This window comes from Henckelia pumila, chromosome 1, assembly GCF_033568475.1.
Source record: "Henckelia pumila isolate YLH828 chromosome 1, ASM3356847v2, whole genome shotgun sequence".
In the NCBI taxonomy this organism is placed as follows: Eukaryota; Viridiplantae; Streptophyta; class Magnoliopsida; order Lamiales; family Gesneriaceae; genus Henckelia; species Henckelia pumila.
In genome coordinates, this window is record NC_133120.1 from 141,453,119 (window position 1) to 141,479,392 (window position 26,274).

General features: G+C 36.0%; 2 protein-coding genes across 2 annotated transcripts; both read left to right on the plus strand.

Moving 5' to 3' along the window:
- Nucleotides 1-2,915: 2,915 nt before the first annotated feature.
- LOC140874549 (histone H2A.2) lies at nt 2,916-4,050 on the plus strand. Its single transcript, XM_073277850.1, has 2 exons — nt 2,916-3,210; nt 3,628-4,050. Exons 1-2 carry the CDS (start codon nt 3,001-3,003, stop codon nt 3,877-3,879), a joined length of 462 nt encoding a protein of 153 aa, XP_073133951.1. The 5' UTR covers nt 2,916-3,000; the 3' UTR covers nt 3,880-4,050.
- A 220-nt stretch (nt 4,051-4,270) lies between these two features.
- LOC140874557 (glycine-rich RNA-binding protein 4, mitochondrial-like) lies at nt 4,271-26,274 on the plus strand. Its single transcript, XM_073277858.1, has 7 exons — nt 4,271-4,345; nt 4,430-4,473; nt 4,639-4,756; nt 25,148-25,216; nt 25,294-25,400; nt 25,497-25,560; nt 26,095-26,274. The coding sequence occupies exons 3-7, from the start codon at nt 4,657-4,659 to the stop codon at nt 26,154-26,156; spliced, it is 402 nt and encodes a 133-aa protein (XP_073133959.1). The 5' UTR covers nt 4,271-4,345; nt 4,430-4,473; nt 4,639-4,656; the 3' UTR covers nt 26,157-26,274.

Genomic DNA, 26,274 nt, shown 5'->3' on the forward strand with positions numbered 1-26,274 from the left:
AGATCACATCGATGACTAAGGCCACTGAACCATCATCAAAACACAACCCTAAGGACCCAACCTCAAGCCTCAATACCTTGGTCAGCCTCTGGAACGAGCCCATGTCAGAAAAACCAGCCATGTTCATCACCATGTCAAGAAAACTCAAGATCCATGCAAGAACAATAGAAATCTGATGTTACAATCAAAAATACTAAAACACATGATATAAATCTTCAAAAAAATGATAATATTGATCTAATAGGTGGCAATGAAGGAATCAAACGTGCCTTTGCGTTTTTACACTCGAAACCACGAAAAAACGTCGCGTATTTGGTTGTCCGAGACGAACGGAACTTGGAACCTTCAAACTTCCTTCAACCAACGTGAGTGTGTGTTCTTGGTGTGTGTGTGTGTATCGGCTAGGAGGTGAGAAATCTGACGTTAAATCGTGAGTTAGGGTGAAAGAGGGCCAAAACGTTGTATATGTTTGTTTTAACAGGGGCGGAGGGAGGGGGTGGCAGGCTTGGGTTGTAGCCCAGGCCTGCTCTGGCCCAATTACATAGGTATAGTATATATATATGTATAAATTTATGTCTAGCCCAAATTAAAAATAGCCCAGCCCAAATATAATTTTCAATTTTTTTTTTACTTGGGCTCTCTAGAACAAAAACATACTCCTTTCATTTTTGAGGGGCTGAAGCCATTGAAGCTATCGGTTTTAAAAAAAAATTAGCCACCCATTATTTATTTTCTGGCTCCGCCCCTGTTTGTGTAAATCATGGGCCGGATTTAATTAATTAAATGACTAAGTTAAAACATGAAAGCCCACCATAAAAATCTGATATTTAATATATAATTTTCGTAATAAAGGAGTGTGGGCTTTTAAAGCTTATTAAAAGTCCTTAAAATAGCTTATTCTTGTGAAAAACGGGCTTCTATACTAATTATATATATATATACATATATATATATTAAAACTTCTATCTTCTGAAAATAAAATCTTAAAATAATAATTTATGGCTCATGAAATCTCAATAAAATATTTTGGGTGAAAAATCTCTATTTTGTTCGCCCACGATCCTGTCTACGCGATCGAAAAATATATTTTTCAAATAAATTCATAAATTTCATAATAACGGGTTAAATGCTAAAATAAAATTTTAAATCATGCACATAAATCACATAATTCACATAATAGCACATAAAATCATTTAACCCCTTTTAAACTTATTTTTAACTCATTAAATCTCCTAATTATGCATGCGGGTTTACGTAAGCGATTTTCCGTGTGTTACAAAATTACCTTCTTTATAAATGATAATTACAAGATAAAAATGATAATTTACCTTGAAAACCCATAGATCCAAATTTGTCCTCATTCATGGCCCACTTTACAAGCTATAACCCACGTTTCTACAACTGCAAAATGACATCCTCGATCATATCGTGTTGCTTTTTTTCAACCGACTTTCAATTCTTTGAAGGATTTACAAACGTGATTTTGAGATTTAAATGCGAAATAGTGGAGATTTATAAACGTGATTTGAAATCATATTATTTGGCTTTGCATTTAAATCCCCATTAACAATTATTTAAATCATATTCTTAATATGACTGAAAAATTTGTTTGTTGATTTACCATTTTACATCTGTAGATATTTTAACAAATTGTATTTGTTTTTATATAATTATCTATATTTGAGTGCAGATTCACAAACAAGGGACAACCAAATCCTTGCAGTTCGACCTATTCAACATCAGCTTTGTAATGGTATCGGTTTATTGAAATAGAAAATACCATTACAATATAATATAAAAATTAATATTATATTCTTGCATCAGCATTCGATTACATTTGTTGTTCTCGATCCGTTTGCTATGAAATTTATTTCAATTTATATTGACAAAAAAAAATAACAGCGAAACAAATTTAAAAAAACTAACAAACTAATTTTTGCTTTGAGTATTCACCAACACAAATCACTTTTGTTGCTTGCATGTTCATTGTATACTTGATTTATGTTATTGGTTTCATGATCACATCAAACCAATTACAATTGTTTTTAATAAACGTCATTTGAAAGTTGTTAATTTTTTTATAAATGTGATTTGAAATTTGCTTATATAATATGAGTTCACCGAATTCTTTTATTTGATTTCAAATTGATTATTAATATTGTTTAATTTAATTTTTTGATTTTATTTGAGATTATACGTTCTTTCTGCATTATATGGTTTTGTTGGCAAGTTCAATTTAGGTAGATTTTACGTTATCACTGTATAATATGATATGTCAATCTCTATTTATATGGCAAGCTATAACTTTTTTATTTTCTCTATTTCGAGCTTATCATAAATTTTTTGACTCATGTATTCGTGACACACGCATGACGCAACACGTGTGCTTTGCTTGCTAATATCTTTTATTTATCCATTCTACTATTATAATCCCATCACAGGTATCAAGCGACCTTAACGATATAACATTCCGTTGAAATAAATTCAAGCCTAACACCAACGCCTTAAACTTGAACCAAATTGCATAAACCAAAAAAAATATAATCTTCAAATTAATTTAACCAACATTATGAATTAATTAGTTGTTTCAGTTTAATCAAAATTTTGATAATTATTGCCCACACACATAAAAGTAGTCCCTAAGCAGAAACTCAAAAACTTTCAAAAAGTAAAAACCATTGTGGCTGCCGCCCGTAAGCAGAAACTCAAAAATTCAAAATTTCACATACATGACACTTCCCACAGAAAATAAATAAAAATTCAAAATATTTAACTCTCTTCCCATTGGTTCATTCAAAATCACGCGGATCAAAACCCCAATGACTCAAAGCCATCGATTCTCTCTGAATCCAACGGTTCACGGCACAAAACAGAAAACCACACACCACCACCACTGCTATAAAAGCGCTCTCTCACCACTTTGCTAAGTCATCACTAAATCGATTGACATCCCATTTCGCAGACGTACAAATCTCGTTTTCAGGGTTGAAATTCTTGTTCATGGAGGCCACAGCAAAAGTTAAGAAGGGTGCCGGAGGGAGGAAGGGCGGTGGCCCGAAGAAGAAGTCGGTGACCAGGTCTGTCAGGGCCGGCCTACAGTTCCCCGTGGGGAGAATCGGGCGTTACTTGAAGAAAGGCCGCTATGCGCAGAGGGTTGGAACTGGGGCTCCGGTTTACTTGGCAGCCGTTCTTGAGTACTTAGCAGCTGAGGTATACATTTTTGTGTTGTGGATCCTTTGATTTCATTTCGGATCTGTTTTCAACTCGTTTTTGTTAATGGGTCTCGAAATTTGTCGGAGTTGCATTGAAGTTCGTGGTTTTGATTTTTTTTTTTTTATCGATGCTATGTTATGCGTGTGGTGCATTTCCTTAAATGTCTGATGTTCAATTTTTTTCAAATGGGACACTGATTTCAGCATCGGAATTTCTTACATCGAGGGGCTTGATTCGCCCTATGTTTGGTGAATTTAGATTATCTTGATTTTCCGTCCAATTTCGTTACATTTCTCGACGTATTTCTTCCGATATTCTTATTGGCGTCTGCTTTTAGCGTTTTGTTTCTTGCTTTTTCTATTGGTGTTGTTTTCTTTAATCTGAATATTTTTCCACCTTTGTTCTTGGTTGAAGGTGTTGGAATTGGCTGGGAATGCGGCTCGCGACAACAAGAAGAACAGGATCATCCCTCGGCATGTCCTTTTGGCTGTGAGGAATGACGAAGAGCTTGGAAAGTTGCTGCAGGGAGTCACAATTGCCCATGGTGGGGTGCTTCCAAACATCAACCCAGTGCTATTGCCTAAGAAGAGTGGCGGAGAGACTGCTGCCAAGGCTCCTAAATCTCCTTCCAAGGCCACCAAGTCCCCCAAGAAAGCTGCTGCTTAGTTTGTTTTAGATTTTTCTTGGTTAGAAATGTATGGTTCATTCTGGGCTTAGAATGAGATGAATTAAGGCTGTAATATTTAATAGTTCTTTGATGTTTTAGATGCTCTCGTGGAATTCTGTGAATGAATGAAACAACTTGTTTCTGAAATTAAGCATTGTGTACATTTTTAAGATTTGATTTTGAGCTTTTTATGGTGGGCTTATTTTGTTGCAATTATGGTACTGAATTGCTTCTGAATGGAAATGGAAGCTATTATTTGCGCGAGTACAATGACTGATCAATGCATTGTGTGAATTGTGTGTATATTTAACTTTGATGTGATGTTCATTTGTTATAATAGACTTATTTATCATTGGGCTGAGTTGTTGCGGTATGTGGCGATGATGAGTGGGCAGGCTATGAATGTTTCATGTTGAATAGTTGCTGTGTGATATGGTGCTGTGGATTAGTCTCTCGCTTTTCGAGGTGACTTTTTGGCACATTTTGTTTCATTGTGTTATATGGTGCTTGGATTTGGATGACACTCTTGGTAACCTCCTTGTTTTTCAGCTGTGACTTCTCTCGATGCGCGTGTGTGCGGGATAGAGCTTCTGGTTTGTCCTGTACATATCTTTTTTGATGCATCAAATTGAATTTATTCTATAAAAAAATGCAAATAAGACGAGATGCATGTGGGTACTTCAACATGTAGGATAAGATTCAATGTTTGAAATCTTTGAGTGAAATAGGACCAAAACCCTTCGATTGTCAATTTTCAGCACCCTGCGTGAGGGCAAATGCATTGGTTGAGCAGACTTCATTATCATTCTTTTACATCTCCTCTTCATGGATGGCGTATGTGGTGGCGACACTCTTGTGCACAACTCTTCGTCGGAGGTCTGTTCCCACCTTTCTTTCTCCTTCTAGGTACACACTATGCTTGCTTTTTGTACACATTGGACATTAGGGAATTGCACAGAGAACACTATCTGGTCAACGTGTTGTGCCTGCCAAAAGCCTGTATCCCGTTTGATAAAATGCCAGTGAGAACAGAAGTTCATCTTCAAAAGTTACCATTCAACTCATGAACCAGAATTTATGTTGTCGAAAGAACCTCTGTCGAATTTAGTAGTTTCTAAATATGCTTGATAAGAAAACCATGCATCTCTTTGTTGGGGCATTTATAAAGTCTTTCCCAAGTCAGAAGAAAATCATACTACCAATGTGGTTTAGACAAAAATTTCACCTCCCATAAGAAATTTTGGGTCTCTTATGAGTGGAAACCACTAATTGACGGGAATCTGTGTTTTGTTCATATGTTACTTCGTGATGCATTCAGTTTCTTCTTTCCTTTTCCTTTCTTCCGATCTCAGAATGTATATCTTATGCATAAATACATGCAAACAAAATTCCCGTACTCATTTACATGTAATGTATAACATATATTGATTCATTGAATGACCATTGAGTGGAACCTTTAATTGAAAAAGGGCTCCATAATCAGATACTCTCCCCTTGTAGAATCTAAGTTCCTTCAACTTCAATACTAGTGAACACATTGAACGAAGGCTGTTTGCTTATCCGTTCTTCATAAAAACATTAGAATTTTACCTTTGCATCTGTAAGAGAATCATTACTTGCCAGTGTAGAATTATCTAAAATACTCTGACATCCTAACTATTTGTGTTTCGTTCAAACATAATTTTTAAAAATATATAAAAATTCAAGTATTATAGTCGATATTTATTGATTATCCTTTATTTCCATCTGCTCAACATTTAATGTGTGACGGAATGCCGAATTTATTATATAACCATGATTTATTCAAAAGTTCGGTTGGTGGAGTTTGGACTGCTAGCGTTTATTCTCTATGGAAATACCCCATACAACTTAAGAAAATTGTTTGATGAAATACCATAAGTATATGGTAGCTATGATTTTATATTGTATTTTGGTGTTTGGTTATCAAACATAAAATTATAGGAACTGTTTTGTATTCAACGAAAATCAAATCTGGGCATGGATATAGCTATGTATTCTGATTCCAAGATAACAAGTCAATACATAGTTTCTACCCATTGTGGCTTTTCGTGCGTTTTATGATTTTGCGAAGGAAAAACTAAAAAACATGTTTTTAAAGATTTCCAAACATTACCTAAAGACCCACCACTTGAGTCAGAATTGATATTGTTTGATGCGTACTTGTCATAGACATATTACACATACAAAAGAGAGAGGAAATAGATCCAAAACAACAGTACAATCTTTTTTACACGGTTCAACATCAATAGGTCTACTCCACAATCTAGTTCACTGAAATGTCTCACGAACTATTTTTCTGGACCAAATTAAAGTCTCTTGAACTATGGGGTGGTTAGCAAAATAACTTTGGTCAAACATTTTTTTTTAAAAAAAACATAACCCTCTCACGTGTATGTGAAATCACTCAAATAAAATGCGGGAGGGTTATTTTTTCAAGCATATCCCTTTATTCTCCAAGGCAGTTACCTTGGCTTCCAATCAGAATGATCCCAGCACCTCATTTTCAGTTGTGGCCACCAACCAAAAATAACTAACTGCCTTCTTCCCTATTGAATATAAAGCCTACTAGTGAGACGGCTTGTCAACATTCTCCACCTTGTCTTCAAGATGGTTGCTCTCCAACCTCCCCCTTGTCCAGGGGCCTATTTCCACTCCAACACGTTTATCAACCTCGGGCAGTGCTTGAATTTTCCTTGAGGCAACGCCTTGGTCATCATATCTGCAGGATTTTCCTTAGTTGATAACTTTTCAACATTTATTTCTCTTTTTGTGACGATATCCCTTAAGAAATGAAAGCTGACGTCGATATGCTTGGACCTTTTGTAATGAACTGGGCTGGCTCAATGGTACCAGGATTAAGGGAACATTGCATTTATGACCTGGAGTGCAAGGTTCGAATCCTGGGGAGGGCAAAAACTCCCCACCAGGGGGGAGAAGATCATGAGTTCAAGAATGAACTGGGCCAGCCCAGTTTATTACATTGCACTCCAGGTCATAAATGCAATGTTCCCTCTAGCTCAATGGTACCAGGATTAAGGAAACATTGTATTTACGACCTAGAGTGCAAGGTTCGAATCCTGGGGAGGGCAAAAACTCCCCACCAGGGGGAGAAGATCATGAGTTCAAGAATGAACTGGGCCAGCCCAGTTCATTACACCTTTCATGATATACGTGTTGTTTGGACAAGTGTATGACACTTTGGTTATAACCATGTATTAGCATCTACTTTGATTTACTCCGAACTCCGTTGCTATTCCTATAAGCCCCATGGCATCTTTGACAGCCTCGGTAAGAGCTATATGCGTAGCTTCATTCATGGATAAAACTATTATTGACTGGAGAGAGGCTTTCCAACTAACAGCGGCACCAAACATGGTAATGGCATATCCTGTCAAAAATTTCCTTTTCTTGTGTCTAAGTTTCTTGCAAAATCTGAGTGTACAAATCCCTCTACAAGTCTGCTGTACCTCTCAAATATCTCAAGGTCCACTAGGCGTTACAATCAAATTTAGCTTTAATCTTCATAAGCTTAAGCGTGAAAAAATGTTTTTCATTTTTAGTGTAATTTTAATTATATATATATATATATATTAAGTTGATTAATAGAAAATAACATATAAACTTAAAGATTTTAAGAATAAATACATAAGTTTTCAAGTTATAAAAAATGTAAATCTCAAAATCACAAATTGTTTGGAATTAAATTTTGTGTTTCATATCTTAATCGCAAAGAAAGAAATTGTACGAGGCAAATTTAATTTTGATGCCTTTCAGGTTTTCTTTCTTTTTTTTTTTTTTAAATTTATATTATTAAATATTTATTATTAAAATTTAAAAATTATAAAAACTAATTAACTTATGAAACAAGAGTTGAATGAAATATTCTTGCTTGATTAATTATGAAACTGTGTACAGAATATATACACACTCGACCATATACAGAGGCACCTAATTAGGAAAATCCTAAACAAGAAAATCTCTAATTGATACAACAAAATCCTACTGATTCTACTTTCCAATAATGATAAGTCAACTAAGGAATATTATAATTAGAATATATTTTTATATCTACAAAAATCTCCAACACTCCTCCTCAAGCTTAGGAATAAATATTCTTCATTCCAAGCTTGATAAGTATGCTTTCATGACTCGGCTTAGTGAGACCTTTCGTGAGGATGTCTGCTTCTTGTTCAAGCGTAGATATGTAACATAAAGTGATTCCTCCTTCCTCAATTTCATTCTTGATGAAACTGCGATCTATTCTTACATGTTTCATTCTATCATGTTGAACTGGATTCTTCACAATGCTAATGGCAGATTTGCTGTCACTATGCAACTTGATAGGTTTCAGAATAGGGATTTGCAAGTCTTGCATGAGTCTTTCAAGCCATATGACTTCACATACTCCTTTAGCAATAGCCCGAAACTCTGCTTCAGTACTACTCCTTGCCACAACTGTCTGTTTTTTTACTCCTCCATGTGACCAAGTTGCCCCACAGCTTGGTGCAATATCCTGAAGTCGATTTGCAATCTTCACTTCCAGCCCAATCAGCATCAACATATCAATACTTCTGTTCTCATTCTTTTTGAACATTAGACCTCTTCCAGGAGTTCCCTTCAAGTATCTCAAAATATGATTTACAGCCTCTAGATGTCTTTGAGTAGGTGAATGCATGTACTGGCTCACGACACTCACAGCATATGTAATGTCAGGTCGTGTAAGAGACAAATAAATCAGCCTACCAACCAGTCGTTGGTATCTTCCTTTGTCCACATGAGGTTCATCATCTTTGATCTTGCTCTTCCAATTTCTTTCAAGAGGGGTTCCTACTGGTTTGCATCCCAATTTCCCGGTTTCTTCCAGTAGTTCAATGATGTATTTCCTCTGAGAAATGAAGATGCCTTCTTTACTTCTAGCAACTTCCATGCCTAGGAAGTACTTCAAGGCTCCTAAATCTTTAATCTGAAATTCTTCCTTTAACTTCTCCTTAAGCTTCTGAATTTCAATGACATCATCTCCTGTGATTATGATATCATCGACATACACAATTAAAATTGCTGTTTTGTCATCTTCACCTTTCTTGATGAAGACAGTGTGTTCAGCCTTGCCTTGAATATACCCTAGTCGCATGGGGGTTGAGCTGAATTTAGTAAACTATGCACGTGGAGATTGTTTCAAACCGTATAGTGATTTCTTTAATCGACACACTTTGCCCAGTTCTTGTTCCAACTCAAATCCTGGTGGAATCTTCATATACACTTCTTCATCAAGATTTCCATTCAAGAAAGCATTCTTCACGTCTAGTTGGTGTAGTTCCCAATCTAGATTAGCTGCTAAAGACAATAGGACTCGAATAGAATTGAGTTTTGCCACCGGAGCAAATGTTTCTTCGTAATCAATCCCATATGTTTGTGTAAAGCCTTGAGCCACTAAACGAGCCTTATACCTTTCTATTTCTCCATCTGTCTTGTATTTCACCGTAAAAACCCATCTACTTCCCACCACTTTCTTATCCTTTGGTAAGTCGACCACTTCCCAAGTTCCGCTATCACGTAATGCTCTCATTTCTTCTTGCACAGCAGCCTTCCACTTTGGATCCTTTAAAGCCTCATAAATATCTCTTGGAATTTTAACACCATCAAGCTTTGCTGTAAAAGCTTTAAAAGTAGGCGACAACTTTGAGCAAGATATAAAGTTTGAGATATGATGTTAAGTGCATGTTCTTACCCCTTTTCGATGTGCAATCGGTAGCTCCAAGTCATTGTTCATAACAGGATCCGATCCTCTTTGGTTCAATGATTGGTTTTGCTGAGGAGCTTTTGGCCTTCGACTATAGGTATGAAGTGGTTCCAGAAATCGTAATTCTCCCCTTGGATCGTGCTGTGGACTTGGATTTGAATGGGCAAGTGGTGTAGAGACATGGTCATTTGCAGGTTCGACATCATGTGTTATGGGAAGAGAGATTTTGTGAGATAGGAAGTGACACAGTGGGATCCCAATGACCGTCTTCTTCAAGATTCTCCCCTTGGAGACGAGAATAGGGATAGAACATTATATTTTCAAAAAAAGTCACATCACACGTAACAAAATATGTTTTCAGAAAAGGCGAGTAGCATTTGTACCCCTTTTGGGTAGGAGAATAGCCCACAAAGACACACTTAAACGCCCGAGGGTCGAGTTTGTTGCGGTTGGGTTGTTTGTTGTGGACATATACTGTGCATCCAAACACCTTTGGGAACAAGGAATTAAATATGTTGACATGTGGGAAGTGATCAACTAGAGTACTCAAGGGTGTTCTGAATTGAAGGGTCTTGGAGGGTAAGCGATTAATTAAATATGTTGAAGTAAGAATTGCCTCCCCCCAATAAGAATTTGGAACACAGCTTGTGAACATTAGAGACCGGGCTACTTTTGACAAATGACGGTTCTTTCTCTCGGCAACCCCATTTTGTTGAGGTGTGTCGACACAAGAACTTTGATGATGTATTCCATGATCCCCCAAATATTTACAGAATTCACGTGAAAAATATTCCCGCCCATTATCAGTTCGGAGGGTGTGGATGGTGGACTGAAATATATTTAGGACAAGTTTATGAAATTGTGTGAACCAATGAAATGCCTCAGATTTATCTTTCATCAAGTACACCCAACAAACTCTGGTATGGTCATCAATGAATGTTATGAACCATTGAGTTTTAGTCAAATTAATAGTACGAGAAGGACCCCAGACATCACTGTGAATTAACTGGAAAGGTCTTGAGGGTTTGTATGTGTGAGGTGGATGACTTACTCGTGACTGTTTTGCAAGGACACAATTCTCACATTGAAACAAAGTTTTTTCTTTATTGATAAAGAGATTTGGATACAAAATCTGCATGTAAGAAAAACTAGGATGTCCTAAACGCTTGTGCCATAACAAAACATCAGAACTAGAAACAGCTGACAAAGACCTCTTACGAGGTGAAGGAACTGGCGCAATGGTGGAAAGGTAATAAAGACCATTTTTCTTTTCAGCAATGCCAATCATCTTCCCCGAAGAACGGTCCTGAAATTCACAATGAGAGGATAAGAAAGTCACAGCACAATTCATATCTAATGTTAACTTGCTGACTGAAAGCAGATTATATTGCAATGTCGGCACAAATAGAACTGAATTCAGAATCATATGTGTTAAGCAAACCGTGCCCTAACCCATGGCAGGGGATATTTTTCCATCCGCAACCCACACATTTATTATGTTATTGCACTTGGTAAAATCTTCAAGTACATCCAAATTTCTAGTCATATGGTCAGAAGCCCCAGTGTCTACGATCCAACAATAAGGCTGCTGCGACTTTGAGAAAAAACCATGAGTAACAGTACCTGTTTGTGCCATCGCTGCAGCAGAGGGTTTAGAGTTTGAACCAGCAGTCTCGGTTGAAGTTTTGGTGTGGATGAGGAATTGTCTCAGCATTTCCTCTAGTCCAGCCTGTGTGCTTGAATCGGATTCAGCCATATGGGCGGATCTCGGTGGTCTGCGTAGTTTCTTTGGCTTCCAATCAGCAGGCTTTCCGTGCAAGTCCCAACAAACGTCACGAGTGTGATTTGGTTTTTGACAGTAATCACACCGTATCCGGTCAGCTTGTTGATAATTTCGCCCACTGTCTTGTTTATTGGTTGCAAGGGCAGAGCCCTGTATCTCCAAGGAGTTCGTCTCTGGTTTGGAGGTATGCAACATAACACGTTTTCGGCTTTCTTCGCGCCGAACTTCAGCAAAGGATTCGCGGAGTGTAGGAAAGGGCTTTACACCAAGCAGTCTTCCACGCACTTCATCCAAATCCGGATTCAACCCATGCAAGAAATCAAATGTACGCTCTTTTTCAAGCAATTTGTTGTATTTTTCAGCATCTGTAGAGCACACCCATCCAACATCGTAAAATAAATCAATTTCCTGCCATAATTCCACAAGAGAATTGTAATATTCAGTGACCGTAAGGCCTCCTTGTTTGGTGTTGCGGATCCTCGATCGAATCTCGAAACATTGAGATGTGTTTTCAAGATCGGAATAGATTTCTTGGACCGCGTCCCGAATCTCCTTGGCAGTCTTGTAGAATAGATACGTACGTCCAATACTAGGTTCCATAGAGTTTATAAGCCAAGCCATAACGATTGAATTATCAATCTCCCAAGCTCCATAGTTGGCTGCGGTTGTTGAAGGAGCTGGCATGGCTCCTGTCAAATAGCCAATTTTTCCTCTTCCCTTGATGACAAGAATCACAGACTGAAACCATTCACGAAAGTTCAGTCCATTTAGTTTGTGCTGTGTGATTTGCAGAGAATGATTGTCAAACGATGGGGTGGTGGCTTTGGTTGGTGTTTTTGGGTTTTCAACAGATGAAGATGCGTCGGATGCCATCTTCGATTTTTTGTGTTTTTTTTTTTTCTGTGACGAAAAATTTAACGATGCACCAGAATTGCTGGCTTTGATACCATGAAACAAGAGTTGAATGAAATATTCTTGCTTGATTAATTATGAAACTGTGTACAGAATATATACACACTCGACCATATACAGAGGCACCTAATTAGGAAAATCCTAAACAAGAAAATCTCTAATTGATACAACAAAATCCTACTGATTCTACTTTCCAATAATGATAAGTCAACTAAGGAATATTATAATTAGAATATATTTTTATATCTACAAAAATCTCCAACAACTTAAATATTATTTTAAAAAATTGCGTTTTTTCATGTTTTTTTTGCGCTTTTTCATGCTTAATATGGTCAACTGACCAATTTTTCCATGCTTTTGCCTAAATCGAAGTTTTTTGCTCACGCTTCACACTTAATCTTGTTTAAGCTGTTTTTTCGCGCTTTTTAGAACACTGCTCGGAATTTTTTTGCCAAGATTTTCCATAACCTTGATATTACACACTTATGACATATGTTAGATCTGGATGGCTGTACACCATTCCATACGTGGCATTTCCAATTCACTTGCATAAGAGAGTTTAGCCATATGTTCGTCCTCCTCGCTTGTAGGTGATTTAGGGGTTTTTAAAACTGAAAAAACTGATCCGAGCGTAAATTTTGGTTTTTTGGTCGGTTATGGTTTTTGACAATTTTTGATTTTAACCAAAATTTATTTTAACCAAACAGTGGGAACCAAAATTTATTTTAACCAAACCAAACCGACCGTTGCACACCCCTAAAGGTGATAGTTCTGCTGATAACTTCAAATCTTGTCCTAAAGGGGTGGACACAACCTTTGATTCATGCATATTGAATATTTAAAGCACTCTCCTTATCTAAGAGCCTTGGCTGAGAAACAAGCTTTTCGTGTCCCTTTTTCTTATATTTTCCGTTCCTAGAATTCTCTTGGCTTCTAATAAGTTTTTCATCTCAAACTCGGAATTATGTTGCTTCATTTTGGATTTTAATTTCAGTTTTTCTCCACTAGTTGTAAAAAAAGGAGTGAAGAACTTTTTCTGTCATATTACATTAAATGGGTCACACCCTTTTAAAATAATGTAGAGAATAGATTACATATCATAATACTAATATTTTGGGTAACTGAATCAATATAAATAATTTACAATCCTACCAAAGATAAAATATCTTATCAACCATAATTAAATAAGATCTGTTTTAGTCTATTCTAATCGTACATCTCAACACTCTCCCTCAAGCTTGGTGTGGATGTTGATGAGTCCAATCTTGTGGAAAAGAGACTCAAGTGAGTTTTCTGTTAACCCCATGGCTAGTAGATCAGCCAATTGTTGGGAAGTAGGAACATATTCAATATTAATTATTACTGTCTCCAATTTTTCTTTTATGAAATGTATATCTACTTCAACACGTTTTGTTCTATCATGGTGGACTGGATTGCGAGCAATGCTGATGGTAAACTTGTTATCAGTTATCACAAAAGAATTTCATAGAATTTTCAAATACCATCTTCAATTCCTCCATCACTGCTTAATCCAAGTAAGTTCACATACTCAATCAGTCATGGCCCTGTACTCTACTTCTACACTACTCCTAGCCACAGTAGAATGTTTTTTGCTATGCCATGACACCAATTTTCCCCACGACAACGTGCAATATCTTGAAGTTGACGTTCGATCATCAATGGAACCAACCCAGTCTCCAGCGAAGAATCCTTTTATACTCCTATCACTGGTTTTGGCAAAGAACAAACCTTTCCCTGGTGTTTGCTTCAAGTACCTTAAGATTCGATATACTGCATTAAAATGACCTTGCCATAAAAAATGCATGTACTGCACGGTTTGCATCCAAGCATCCCTGTTTCCTCCAAGAGATCTAAAGTGTATGTCCTTTGAAAAATTGATATGCCCTTTTTGCTTCGCGCTTTCTCCATTTTCGAGAAGTATTTTAATGCTCCAAGGTTTTTGACTTCAAATTCTTTAGCCATCATCAGCTTAATTCTCTTAATTTCTTCCGTATCATCTCCGGTGATGATGATGTCATCAACATAGACTATGATAATGGTGGTCATACCCCTTTCGGAGTGTCCAACAAACATAGTGTGATCTGTCTATCTCTGTTTGTAGCCAAATCTCTTGATGGCCTTTGAAAACATGTCAAACCAAGCTCGTGGAGATTGTTTTAGGCCGTAAAGAGATTTATTAAGTTTACGAACAGTTTCACCTTCTAACTCAAATACAGGAGGTTGGCACATGTAGACTTCCTCTTCCAACTCCTCCGTTTAAAAAAAAAGAATTTTTGATATCAAATTGATGTAGAGGCCAATCAGGATTGACTGCCAATGAAATGAGAACCGTGTTTGGTTTCGCGGGAGCAAATGTCTCGTTATAGTCAATTCCAAAAGTTGCATGGCAACCAAACGAGCCTTGAACCTCTCACTAACTGTATTTATCCGTAAAAAGTAAAAACCCATTTACAAATTACACCCGACTGTTTTCTTGCCTTTTGGAAGTTTCACCATTCTACCACTGGTTCACAAGTTTCAGTGCATCAGAAAATACATATTTCGAATGCAATCTTTGAACAGATAATACACGTGCTAGAACAATTTTAAATCGTATTACAAGTTTTAAAACATAAAGCTCACTTACTGTAAATTGTTAGAATAATATTTCGGTTGTCCTTGTAAAGAATCTGCAGAGCAACTGATCTACTTTCTGCTCGAAACTGGTTTCCTTTCACTCGAGATCTGCTTTCCTTCACTTTATTTTCTAGGTGTTTATGCTCAAAATTTGTATAACATTATCTCAGAAATCCAAGTGCTATTTACTGGGAGAAATCTAATTGTTATACTCCCATTTATTACCATTATTTGCAATGATTTTTAGTTTAATGCGTCAGTTACAACTTTGAAGCAGTAGCTGGTCTGCTGGAATTTCAGTGTAGCTGAACTGAACTGGCCTGCTGACCTGAACCTAACTAAACTGGCCTGCTGAATTGAACCTAACTGAACTGTTGAACTGAACTGGTATGCTGAAATTTTCGGTTATCACATCCCTCCCTTCTTATGAGAAGTTTCGTCCTCGAAACTTGATTCTTTCAATGGTTTAAAGAGGTAAGGATATCCCTTATGCATATCTTCTTCTAGTTTCCACGTAGCTTCGCGTTCCGTATGGTTGGACCACCGGACTTTGAGAAGTACGGTATAGTTCTTCGTCTCAAGACTCGATCCATGGTATTAACTATGCGGATAGGAAGTTCTTCATTCTGCAAGTCCTCTTTCAGATTCTCTTGGATCGTCAAGGGTCCAATCTCGAGTACATGGCTTGGATCTGATATGTATTTTCTCAATTGCGACACATGAAAAACAAGATGAATTCGAGACAAGTCAGGGGCTAGGGCTAATTGATAAGCCAGTGTCCCCACTTTCTTCAGTATTTCGTACGGTCCCAAGTATCTTGGATTCAACTTTCCGGCTTTGTCTAATCGAATCACATATTTTATTGGAGAAATTTTCATGTACACATTTTCTCTAACTTCAAATGCCAGAGGCCTTCTTTCTAGATCTGCCCAACTCTTTTGACGGTCTTGTGCTACCTTTAGTCGTTCCCAAATAATCTTTACCTTTTCCACTGTGGCTTGAATTAATTCGGGTCCGGTGATGGTTTTCTCTCCTACTTCATACCAGTACAAAGGTGACCAACACTTTTGCCCATACAGGGCTTTATAGAGTGCCATATCGAAACTGTTGTGAAAACTGTTGTTGTAGGCAAATTCTACTAAAGCTAGGTGATCACTCTAGTGTAAGCTGTAGTCCAATGCACAAGCTCGTAACATGTCCTCTATGGTCTGAATAGTCCTCTTGGTTTGCCCATCAGTTTGCAGATGGTATGCTGTGCTAAGTATTACTTTGGTACCCATCACTTCTTGCAAACTTTTCCAAAATTTTGATGCAAATCTCGGGTCTCGATCCGAGATAATACTGACTGGTACTCCATGTAGTCTCACTATGCTATCCACGTAGAGAGTTTCCAATTTGTCCAAGTTGTAGTTCATATGTATGGGTAGGAAATTTGCAGATTTAGTGAGTCTATCCACAATTACACATATACCCTCATGATTCTGCCGTGATTTTTGCAATCCTGTGAAGGAATAAAGAAAATTATATTTCACTCTCTAATCAATGAAGATACATCAGTTTATATATAAGTATATCACCATTAAAGATAAGGAAAACATCCTAATCAAGAATAAATTATAGCTACAATAAAATCCTTGCAATATAGGGATTACGATCAATCTAATCCCATTAAATCTGTCATGATATTCTATCCAACAAATCCATATCTAACACTCCTCCTCAAGCATGTGAATGAATGTCTTCCATTTCAAGCTTGCTAACCATTTGTTGGAATGTGTTACACAACTGTCCTTTTGTAAATATATTTACCAATTAATCTTTAGATGAGATGAACTGTGTGCAAATTAGTCCGTTATCCAACTTCTCTTTATAAAGTGTCTGCCTACTTCAATGTGTTTGGTTCGGTCATGTTGAACGGGGTTATGTGCAATGCTAATCACTGACTTGTTATCACAATATAATCTCATAGGACCTTCCCTCTCGACGTGCAAATCATCCAAGATTATTTTTAACCACAAAAGTTCATATCCCAAGTGCCATTGATCTAAATTCAAATTCTGCTCTTGACCTCACTACCACATTTTGTTTTTTACTCCTCCACGTTACAAGATTTCCTTTAGAAATGTGCAATAGTCCGAGGTTGATCTTCTATCAACTAGAGAACCCGCATAGTCCGCATCTGTGTAGGCTTCTAACGTTATGTTTCCCCCTTTCTTGAACAAAAGTCCTTTCCCAGCCGTTCCCTTAAAATATATTAGAATTCTGTGAACTTTGAGATGCATTTCCTTTGGATTTTGCATGAACTGGCTGCATACAATTACGACATAAACGATGTCGGGTCTTGTGTGTGCTAAATAAATCAACTTTCCTACAAGTCTTTGGTAGGAATTCTTATCCACTGCTGCGTCCTTTGGTGCATCACACAACCCGTGTTCAGTGGCATCTCAGCTGGCTTACATACCAACATCCCGGTTTTGGTTAATAAATCCCAATGTTCTAAAAAGCGCTAGGCGGTAGGCGGGCGGCGACCCACTGCCTAGCCGCCTAGCGCCTCGGCGGTGTTTTTAAGAGCCTAAATAATAAATACCTTGAGATATTCATGAGTTTTAGTATAAAATATAATTTTTTTGTATAGGTTTTTCAGTTTTTGTACGAGACTCTTTAAAATTTTAACAATAATAATAATAATAATAACAACAACAACAACAACAACAACAACAACATAGATATTAATAAATATCAAATGTTCATACGTAATATGAGATTTAATTTTTTGCTTGACTTTCTTTTCGGCGCTTTTTCGTTTTTTCTGTGTTTGTTTCTTGCGTTGCGTATCTCTTTTTTAGTTTTTGATTTTTAATTTTTTTATAATAAATAGTAACCGCCTAGGCGTATTTCTGCCCATCTAGGCGGCTTGGGCGCAGCCTAGGCGGAAGATTAGGTGGGCAATGCCTAGAGGCATAACCTAGCAAGAAAGCGAGGCGGTGGGCAACAACCTTCCGCCTAGGCGAGCCTAGACGCCGCCTTTTCGAACACTGATAAATTCACAACATATTTATGTTGTGATATAAAGATTCCGTGCTTCGAATGAGCCACCTCGATTCCCAGAAAATACTTTAGTTTGCCAAGTTCCTTCATGTCAAATTCCTTTTCTAGGCACTTTCTCAATCTTTGCATTTCTTCGGCATCATTTCCTGTTACTACAATATCATCCACGTGTACTAGTAATGCAATCACTTCCCTTATCTTTGAATGCCGCACAAACAATGTATGATCCCCTTGACATTGCTTATAACCCGATTACTCTGATTGGGCTTGGTCATTGGAGGATAGGAGATCCACGACCGGATATTGCTTTTTTTGTCTGGGAAACCTAGTAACCTGGAGAAGTAAAAAGTAGTTAGTGGTAACAAGGAGCATTGATGAAGCTAAGTTGAGATCAATGGCACATGGTGTATGCGAGGTATTGTGGCTGATTCTTGAAGAACTGAAAATGTCTCTATGGTTACCCGCGATCAATGGCACATGGTGTATGCGAGGTATTGTGGCTGATTCTTGAAGAATTGAAAATGGCTCTATGGTTAGCCGCAAAATTGTGTTCTTGAAGGACTGAAAATGACTTTAAGTAATGTTGGAATATGCATGGTTTCGGTGTTACAAAACTATATAGGCAAAATATCGAGGTAAACTGTTTTTGTCCAAAAGTCAAACTGAAGACGTAAACTGGACAAGATTCCGAGCCAAATTGAAGTGCCTAAACTAAGTTGACTTTGACCAGAGCCAAACTAGTCATCAATCGATCAAGACAACCAAACTGAGTTTATATAGTAAACTGCATTCAGTTTAATGGACTAAACTAAATCAGTCTTCCACAAGCCAAACTGTTCCAAGCGAACCAAACCAAGACTGAATAGTTGTAAGACTGAATTATCCAAGACTGCTTAATCAAGACTAAATTCCCAATATCAGTCCACCTCTTGCGGATAAAGTTTCCTGTACACAAGCTGACACCGCAAAGTTGCATAGGGGCAGTGTACCTTCATAAAGGTATAGCACCATGTGGCAGTACGGATAAAATTTGAATTAAAGAGTCGATGCAATCCATTCCTATATAAAAGAGATGAAGATCAGTAACAAACACAGAGAGAAATACGCACGATACAAGTGAGACACACAACAAACTTACATCTACATTCAAGAAGTCTCAACTGAAGCAAACTAATCAAGCAGACGCATATCGTTATATTTGATCAAATGTAGGATCATTTTGTGCAAGGCTTATCAGTTGTAATAGATCAGTTTTGTGAACTGTCAAACACTACTGTTGTAACAAGAATCATTCGAGGCTGAGTTCTTGAGATTGAATCTAGGAGTTTTGAGATAGACAGTTGGGTAAGCCCTAGTCTTGGATCGGGCTGTTACAAAGTATTTTAATAGTTAAAGTCTTTTAGAGTGAATCCTTCCGAGGTGGAAGAGAGCTGATGTAGAAGATTTAGCTCCGAACATCCATAAACAAACACACGCGTACTTTCCTTTTAGTTTTACTCATATTTCAGTCGAGCACACTCACTCACACTCAAATTCAGTTTGGTCATTTGATTATAGTTCTAATCTGTTAGTTGACATCATTCCGTACATAATATTTGTTTGCCAATTAATATCGACATATGAGAAGGAAGCAGTTCAGTTGACCAACCTCAACTGAACTCGGTTTAGCATCTTCAAGGGTCAACTGCTACAGTACATTCAGTTTGGGAAGTTCACGCATTAACAATACATTCAGTTTGGGAAGTTCACGCATTAACCCAAACTGATCCCCAACAAGTGATTACACGATCCCAACACGTAACATATTTTGTCCCAATAATTCGAAGTACTTCACTATTTTCTTAAGTTGTTGAATTGTTTCAAGTTTCAACTCACTTGGCACAAAGAGAATTTGTCCATTAAAATTATTTGTAATTCCATTTAACCAAATTTTTGAAAGATTAGAAGTGGAGACCTCGATTCTAGCTATTGTTTTTGTTTTTGTTTTTAATTAATTTTAAGTAAGACAAGGGTTATGTGATTGGTGATTGTCACGACAAACGGCTTTTTCTTAAGTTTAGGGATTCTGTAAAGGCGGATTATCACAATTTGAAACTTCTACAAATCTTCCCAACCATATTTTCTTTGAGCAATGAAAATGCCTTTGCTTGATTGGCATATTTCTATTCTTAAAAATATCCATTTCTCACGATAAGACATTTCAAGATCATCCCACACTTTTACACTTTAAGTTTTTCATAGCAATTTCGTCTCCAAATGTAACCAAGAGATCATCAACATAGAAAGACATCATCAATTGCATTTCATGTTTAGACTTTTTTTTTCCTTATTTTTTGATCAGTAAATCAATTTCATGTTTAGACTTTGAAGTTTGCAATGTTGCTTTGCTTTCATTAAGGGTACATCAATTCTGCTATAGTCTTTAGAGCCTGTTTTAGCTCATAAAGTTGCTTGATGAGCTTGTATACTTTTTCTGCTTCACTTGGAACCATGAACTCTTCATGCTGTTCCATGTAGATATCAGGCCATTCAAGAATGCATTTTGACATCTAGATGATAAAGTTTCCGACCCTTTTTTGCTGCAAGTGCCATTAGAAGCTTGATTGTATCACACGTTGCTACTGGGACAAATGTATCACTATAATCAGCACCTGGTTGTTGGAGATATACTTTTTACAACTTACCCATCCTTGAGCTTGTTCACAGAAAGATCGGAGCTGAGTTTAGTTCTTTTTATACACCCACTTAACACCTAAAATGATTCTTAGGCGCTTTAACGAACTCTTTAGTGATTCTTTTTTTATCATACAGATTTTCTTTTCAATGGCCTTTCTCCAACCTCCATGACTTCATGCTTTGCTTAGTTTAATGGTTCAAGTGTGTTACTAGATTGTATCTGTCATAGATATCTTGTGAAGTTATAGGTCCTCCTCTTACAGCCTACTCTGTATCACTGTCTGGATCTTTTTCCTCCATAGCCCTAATTTGATTGTGTCTGCTGCTTCAAGTTCCCCTTTTCGGTCCATATGTCATCTTCATTAAATTTGACATTTCTGCTCACCATCATCTTTCGTGTCCTCAGGTTGAGAATCCTGTACCCCTGTGTGACTTCATTGTATCCAAGCAAGTTCTCAACTGTTAACTTCTTGTCTAGTTTGTCTCTATTTACTTCTGGATGATGAGTGTAGCACACAGATGCATAAATCCTCAAGTGTTCCATTGAAGGCTTGCCACCACACTCCATTTCTAATATAACTTGAGGTGTTAGAGCTTTAGTTGACATCAGATTAATGAATAGACATATTAACTTAAAGTGTTAGAGCTTTAGTTGAAAACAAATGTTTCAGGCATGCTCAAGCATCGTGCCATCTTCATCACTGTCACATTTTTTCCCCTTACCAGTTCCATTTCGTCATGAGTGTATGGAACAGTGAGTTGAGGCTTGACTCCTTTTCCACAAAATGTCTTGAATTTCCTCAAGACATGCTTTGTTTTATTTTCTGATTTAACAACCCATCACTCATGTTTCTTTTGGCAGCAGGATTTGTGACAATAAATAGTAGAGCCTCTGAACAAGTTGTACACCTGTTTTTACAGAGCTTTCAATGCGGCCAAACTGATTGCAAGCTTCGTGGAATATCTAGCCTTAACCAGCAAAACTTCTCAGCCTGACTTTCCACCTCTTCCTTATATTTATACTTCTATTTGCGAGTTCTTCTCCATTAAGCCTGAGTTGCTTACAATCCTCATTAAACTTCTCACTCTAATCCTTGAGAATTTCAAAGTCCAAAAATTTTAAGAATATCAATACTTGAATTTATTTTGTTTCATCATTGACGTGGAATTCTTCTTCAACTGATCCGAAGCTTGTTTTATAGTTTCACAATTAACAATTCTGGTGAAAATGGGCTCTAAGACCGTTTTCATTTGAAAAAGGAAGAAGACCAATGAATTGATTGCGGTCAATTTTCTTTTACTTTATAGTATTCTCCTGTGTTGATGGATTTATTCATTGTAGGATTGTGGATTGTCTCTTAATGTAGTGAACTTTACCTATTTCCATAACATCCCAGAGGTCAAATGCTCCTCGGGTATATGTGCATTTTTACTACCGAGACGAAGTAGTAGTTCTCTCTGTTGAAGCTTCGAGGTGAAGGGGTGGAAAATACCTACGAGCACCATTAAGATTCCGTCTAGACATGTACTTTAAAATCATTTTTATAAAATTGTTTTTTAAATTTTTTTTACAAAATGTTTTAAGAGTTGTGTTAAAGTAAATATGTTTGGACGACTATTTTATAAAAAAACATTTTAACATTTCAAAAGTAATGTGTTTTGATTTCATAATTGCCTTCTATTCTAAAAACATCTAAAAACACATCAATTGTTGTTTAAAAACTATACTTGGAGAAAACTTTTTAAAAAATATTTTTCAAAAATATTTTACAAAAATCTTGACCAAGTACATACTTTATGTTTTTCACTTATAAAACACTAAAAACATTTTCAAAGTACTTATCCAAACGAAACTTAAGTTTCTTTTGAATGTTTTCTTTGTTAAAGTTTTATGGTTCTCTGTCTTACCATAATAGGCATTAAAGATCTAATTACTCTAATACCTTATTGAAAGTTAAATAATATGCATATGGATAAAAGATGGATTATGTTTTGTTCTTATTAATTTTTTAAAGAAGTAGATGGATAAATTTTGAGAAACGGGTTAATACCCATTTTGGTACCTCTTGTTTGCCGCTTTTCCCAAAACAGTCTCTCTTCTGTCCAGGCCACCAAAATGATCCATAATATTTCGTAATTATTCCCAATCCGGTTCTTCCCGTAATCTACCCATTAAAATATAACGGAAACTCAGCTCATCTCCATTTTAAATCTTGTGAAACAGTATCTGAAAACAATTTTCTCCGAATTGAAAACCCTCGGACGGATGCATTAAATTGCGAGAACAACAAAGTTGAAAGACACTAATTCAAATCATAACAACTGAATCCAAGGTAAGTCACATGTTATGCACATTAATTGGTTCATTTTATAATCGAAACACTGCACCACTGTGTAGCATAATAATCCGATTCTTCTATTTGTGTGTTACTATTAAACTATACAACATGTCTGTCTGAATAATATTTTTGAACTCCTTTGCATGCAAGCCAGTTATTTTTAATTTCTTAAACTCATGAGTTATTTTAATTCAAAAATTAATATTGTGTTATAGTAAATAAATTTTCGAAGGCAAATGTTAAAACTTGGGATTTTAATAATGAAAATCCATAGACAAATTTGTTCGCATATAACATATTAGCGAACAAGAAGCTAAATTTTTTTGCATTTGGTTAATGTTTCATCTTTGTCGATGTGATTTTGTAAAAATATTTTTTGATATTGATGTGTATTTATTGACTAGTTCATTTAGACACATACCTCATAATATCTTAAATAGTTTCACTCGATGGCTATGTAAAAATGTCAATATACGGTAGAGGCCGAATTGAGAATAATTATGAAATATTAAGGATCATTTTCTACAGCCCAAAAAGAAAAGAGACTATTTTGGGAAAAAAAACGAAAAACAAGAGAGACCAAAATTGGTATTTACTTGGAAATAAGCTTTTTATTCGTTAGTTTTTAACGTTGAGACGATGGGAGGGATGAATTGGGGTAGCATTACAAAATATTGGGGACCAATTTGGTAGCCCGAAAAAATGAGAGACCATTTCAAGGAAAACCACAATCAAGAGTAGGGTGGCAAACATTCCCGAAATCTCGACCCTTCCCGAATCACATCCCATTCCCGTTCCGAAAAAATCCCATCCCGACATTTTTTCGACCCGAATTTTTGGGATTTTTTCCGTCCCGATTAATATCTGGAGAGGGATCGGGAATAAATCCTTATCCCGACGGGATTCTCGACCCGTCCCGAAATAGTATTATAATATATTTTATTAATAATTTTATTAATATGTTGAGCAAAATATTATTGTGTTTCAACCCATATAATAATTAAACTATGGACTTAATTCACATAATTGTTTATTGTTGAAACTATCGAATAGTAGAATCATGAAATGACATTTTATTTTTGTGTATTTTTTAAAATTAAATCAATAATTTAATTAATTCATATTTATAATTATCTAATTAGAACAAAAATTAATAAGAGATGCAATTTGACAATCTATTTAACAAAATTTATCGAGTAATTTGAATCCGAACATTTTATTAATAATTATTCAATGCGCAATATGATGTTCTTCTCTTGATAAAAACTTGAATCATTATCCAGAATATTTTAATATTATATGTTTTAAGTTGGATATTTATTTTTTTATTTAGAAATATAAATTTCTAAATAATATTTTTTAATAAAATAATCACATTTTTTTGTTTTTTTGAACGAAATCTTGAAAATGAAAAAAAATTCGGGATTTCCTCTACCTACCCGACGGGATCCCGAATGTTCGGGATCCGAAATGTGTCGTGTACGGGATCGGGAAAAAAAAAGTTTCTCGATTCTTTTCGGGACGAGAATTGGGTAGGAGGGTTACCCCTAATCAAGAGGGACCAAAATACGTGTGATCCCTTTGAGAAACCTGAAAACACATAATTTGGCTCTTATGCATATATTTCAGACTTTCAGTGTATTAGAGATAGATATCTGGAATACATATAATTAGCTTATTTATGTTTTCTCCGTGAAAAGCTCCTTTGAATAAAACACAAATTAGTTTCCTGATTCTCTCTATGACATCCTGAAAATGAGGAGCTAACATGTCTAATTCACTCAATTCTTGATTAAATGCAACAATTATTCACAAATTTTCTCTTAAAAATTGAATCATAACAAAATAATAATTAAATTTCAATAAATATGTCAATTATTAACATAGTTATTGGATTTGATGGATCACTACTATATAATCTTGAATTGATAATCATTTCAGAACTATTTCCACCTCGCAGTTTTGAACATGTTTTGCTTAATACCTTTCTTGGCATTTGCATCATAAATAACAGGTCGAGCATCTATCACTTTTTCCACACTTGTGAAATTCTACATGTTTTATTTTACTCTCACGATTATATCTGCTGAGAAAAATGTTTTACATGATAGGACTTTGTTACGATACAAATGAAACTATTTTGAAGGATGCGTTTGAGAAGTATGGTGAAGTAACTGAAGGTAGGCTGATGGACCTAACATTAGTAGACAACATGTGAAATTATCACCGAAGGAAAATGACTTCCTTTTTTTACCAGTTAAGGTAATATGCGACCGGGTAAGCGGGAAATCAAAAGGATATGGATTTGTGAACTACTCCATGGAGAAGGCAGCAATTAAAGCGTTAAACGAAATGAATGGTCAGGTATCTCCAGTTTTGATAGTTTCTGTTTACTTGCCTCACTGTATCTTCTTCAATGTTCCCCACTAAAAAAAACCATGTTTGTTTGGCTTTTTTTAGTTGCTGGATGGCAGAAATATCCGCGTTCATCGAGCTGATGGTGGACGAAGGGAACAAAACTCAGGTTAGATATTCTTAAAGTTTCTACGGTTTAACTTCATCATTTCTGTTTTTTAAATAGTAGTAATATAATCACAAGATAATGCAATGCAACACAAGAATTATGAATTTTGATGAGTACTGTAATTTTTAGATTAGTTAATTAGAAATAGGTAATAAGCATTAACTAAATCAGATCTATAAACTAAGAAATTTGATGAATATTAAAGCACAGACTATTGATGTCAGGGTGTCAGCAGAAAATATTTTTGAAGAACTTCAAATTTTGACGCCATAATATCAGAGACGGAAGGGCTAAGTAATGTCTTTTTCATTATTTTGTGTCTAATAGAGCAAACACTACTACTCTTGTAAGGGAAAGTGTCCTTAGTAATAAGAATCTTGGCTGGTACTTTGTTTAGTATCATTTCCTGGTTAAGCATTGTCTGCATGGTAACTTACATCTTTTGTTTATATTGATTATTTTTCTTACACATTTCTATGTAATGATTCCCTCGATTTGTCAACTTATAAATAAATACTTTAAAATTAAATGCAGAAAAGTATCGGGAGATTAAAGAAGCTGAAGGAAAAGAGATGTCCAATTGTGATCATGATTGATTCTTTTCTGGTTCTTTCGTTTCGTTCTCTAGCTAATTCTATTATGGCTTAATAGAAATGCAATGGTTGGTAATGGATAATTGTTGTCTATACATTATTCAAGTAATAAGTAACTTGA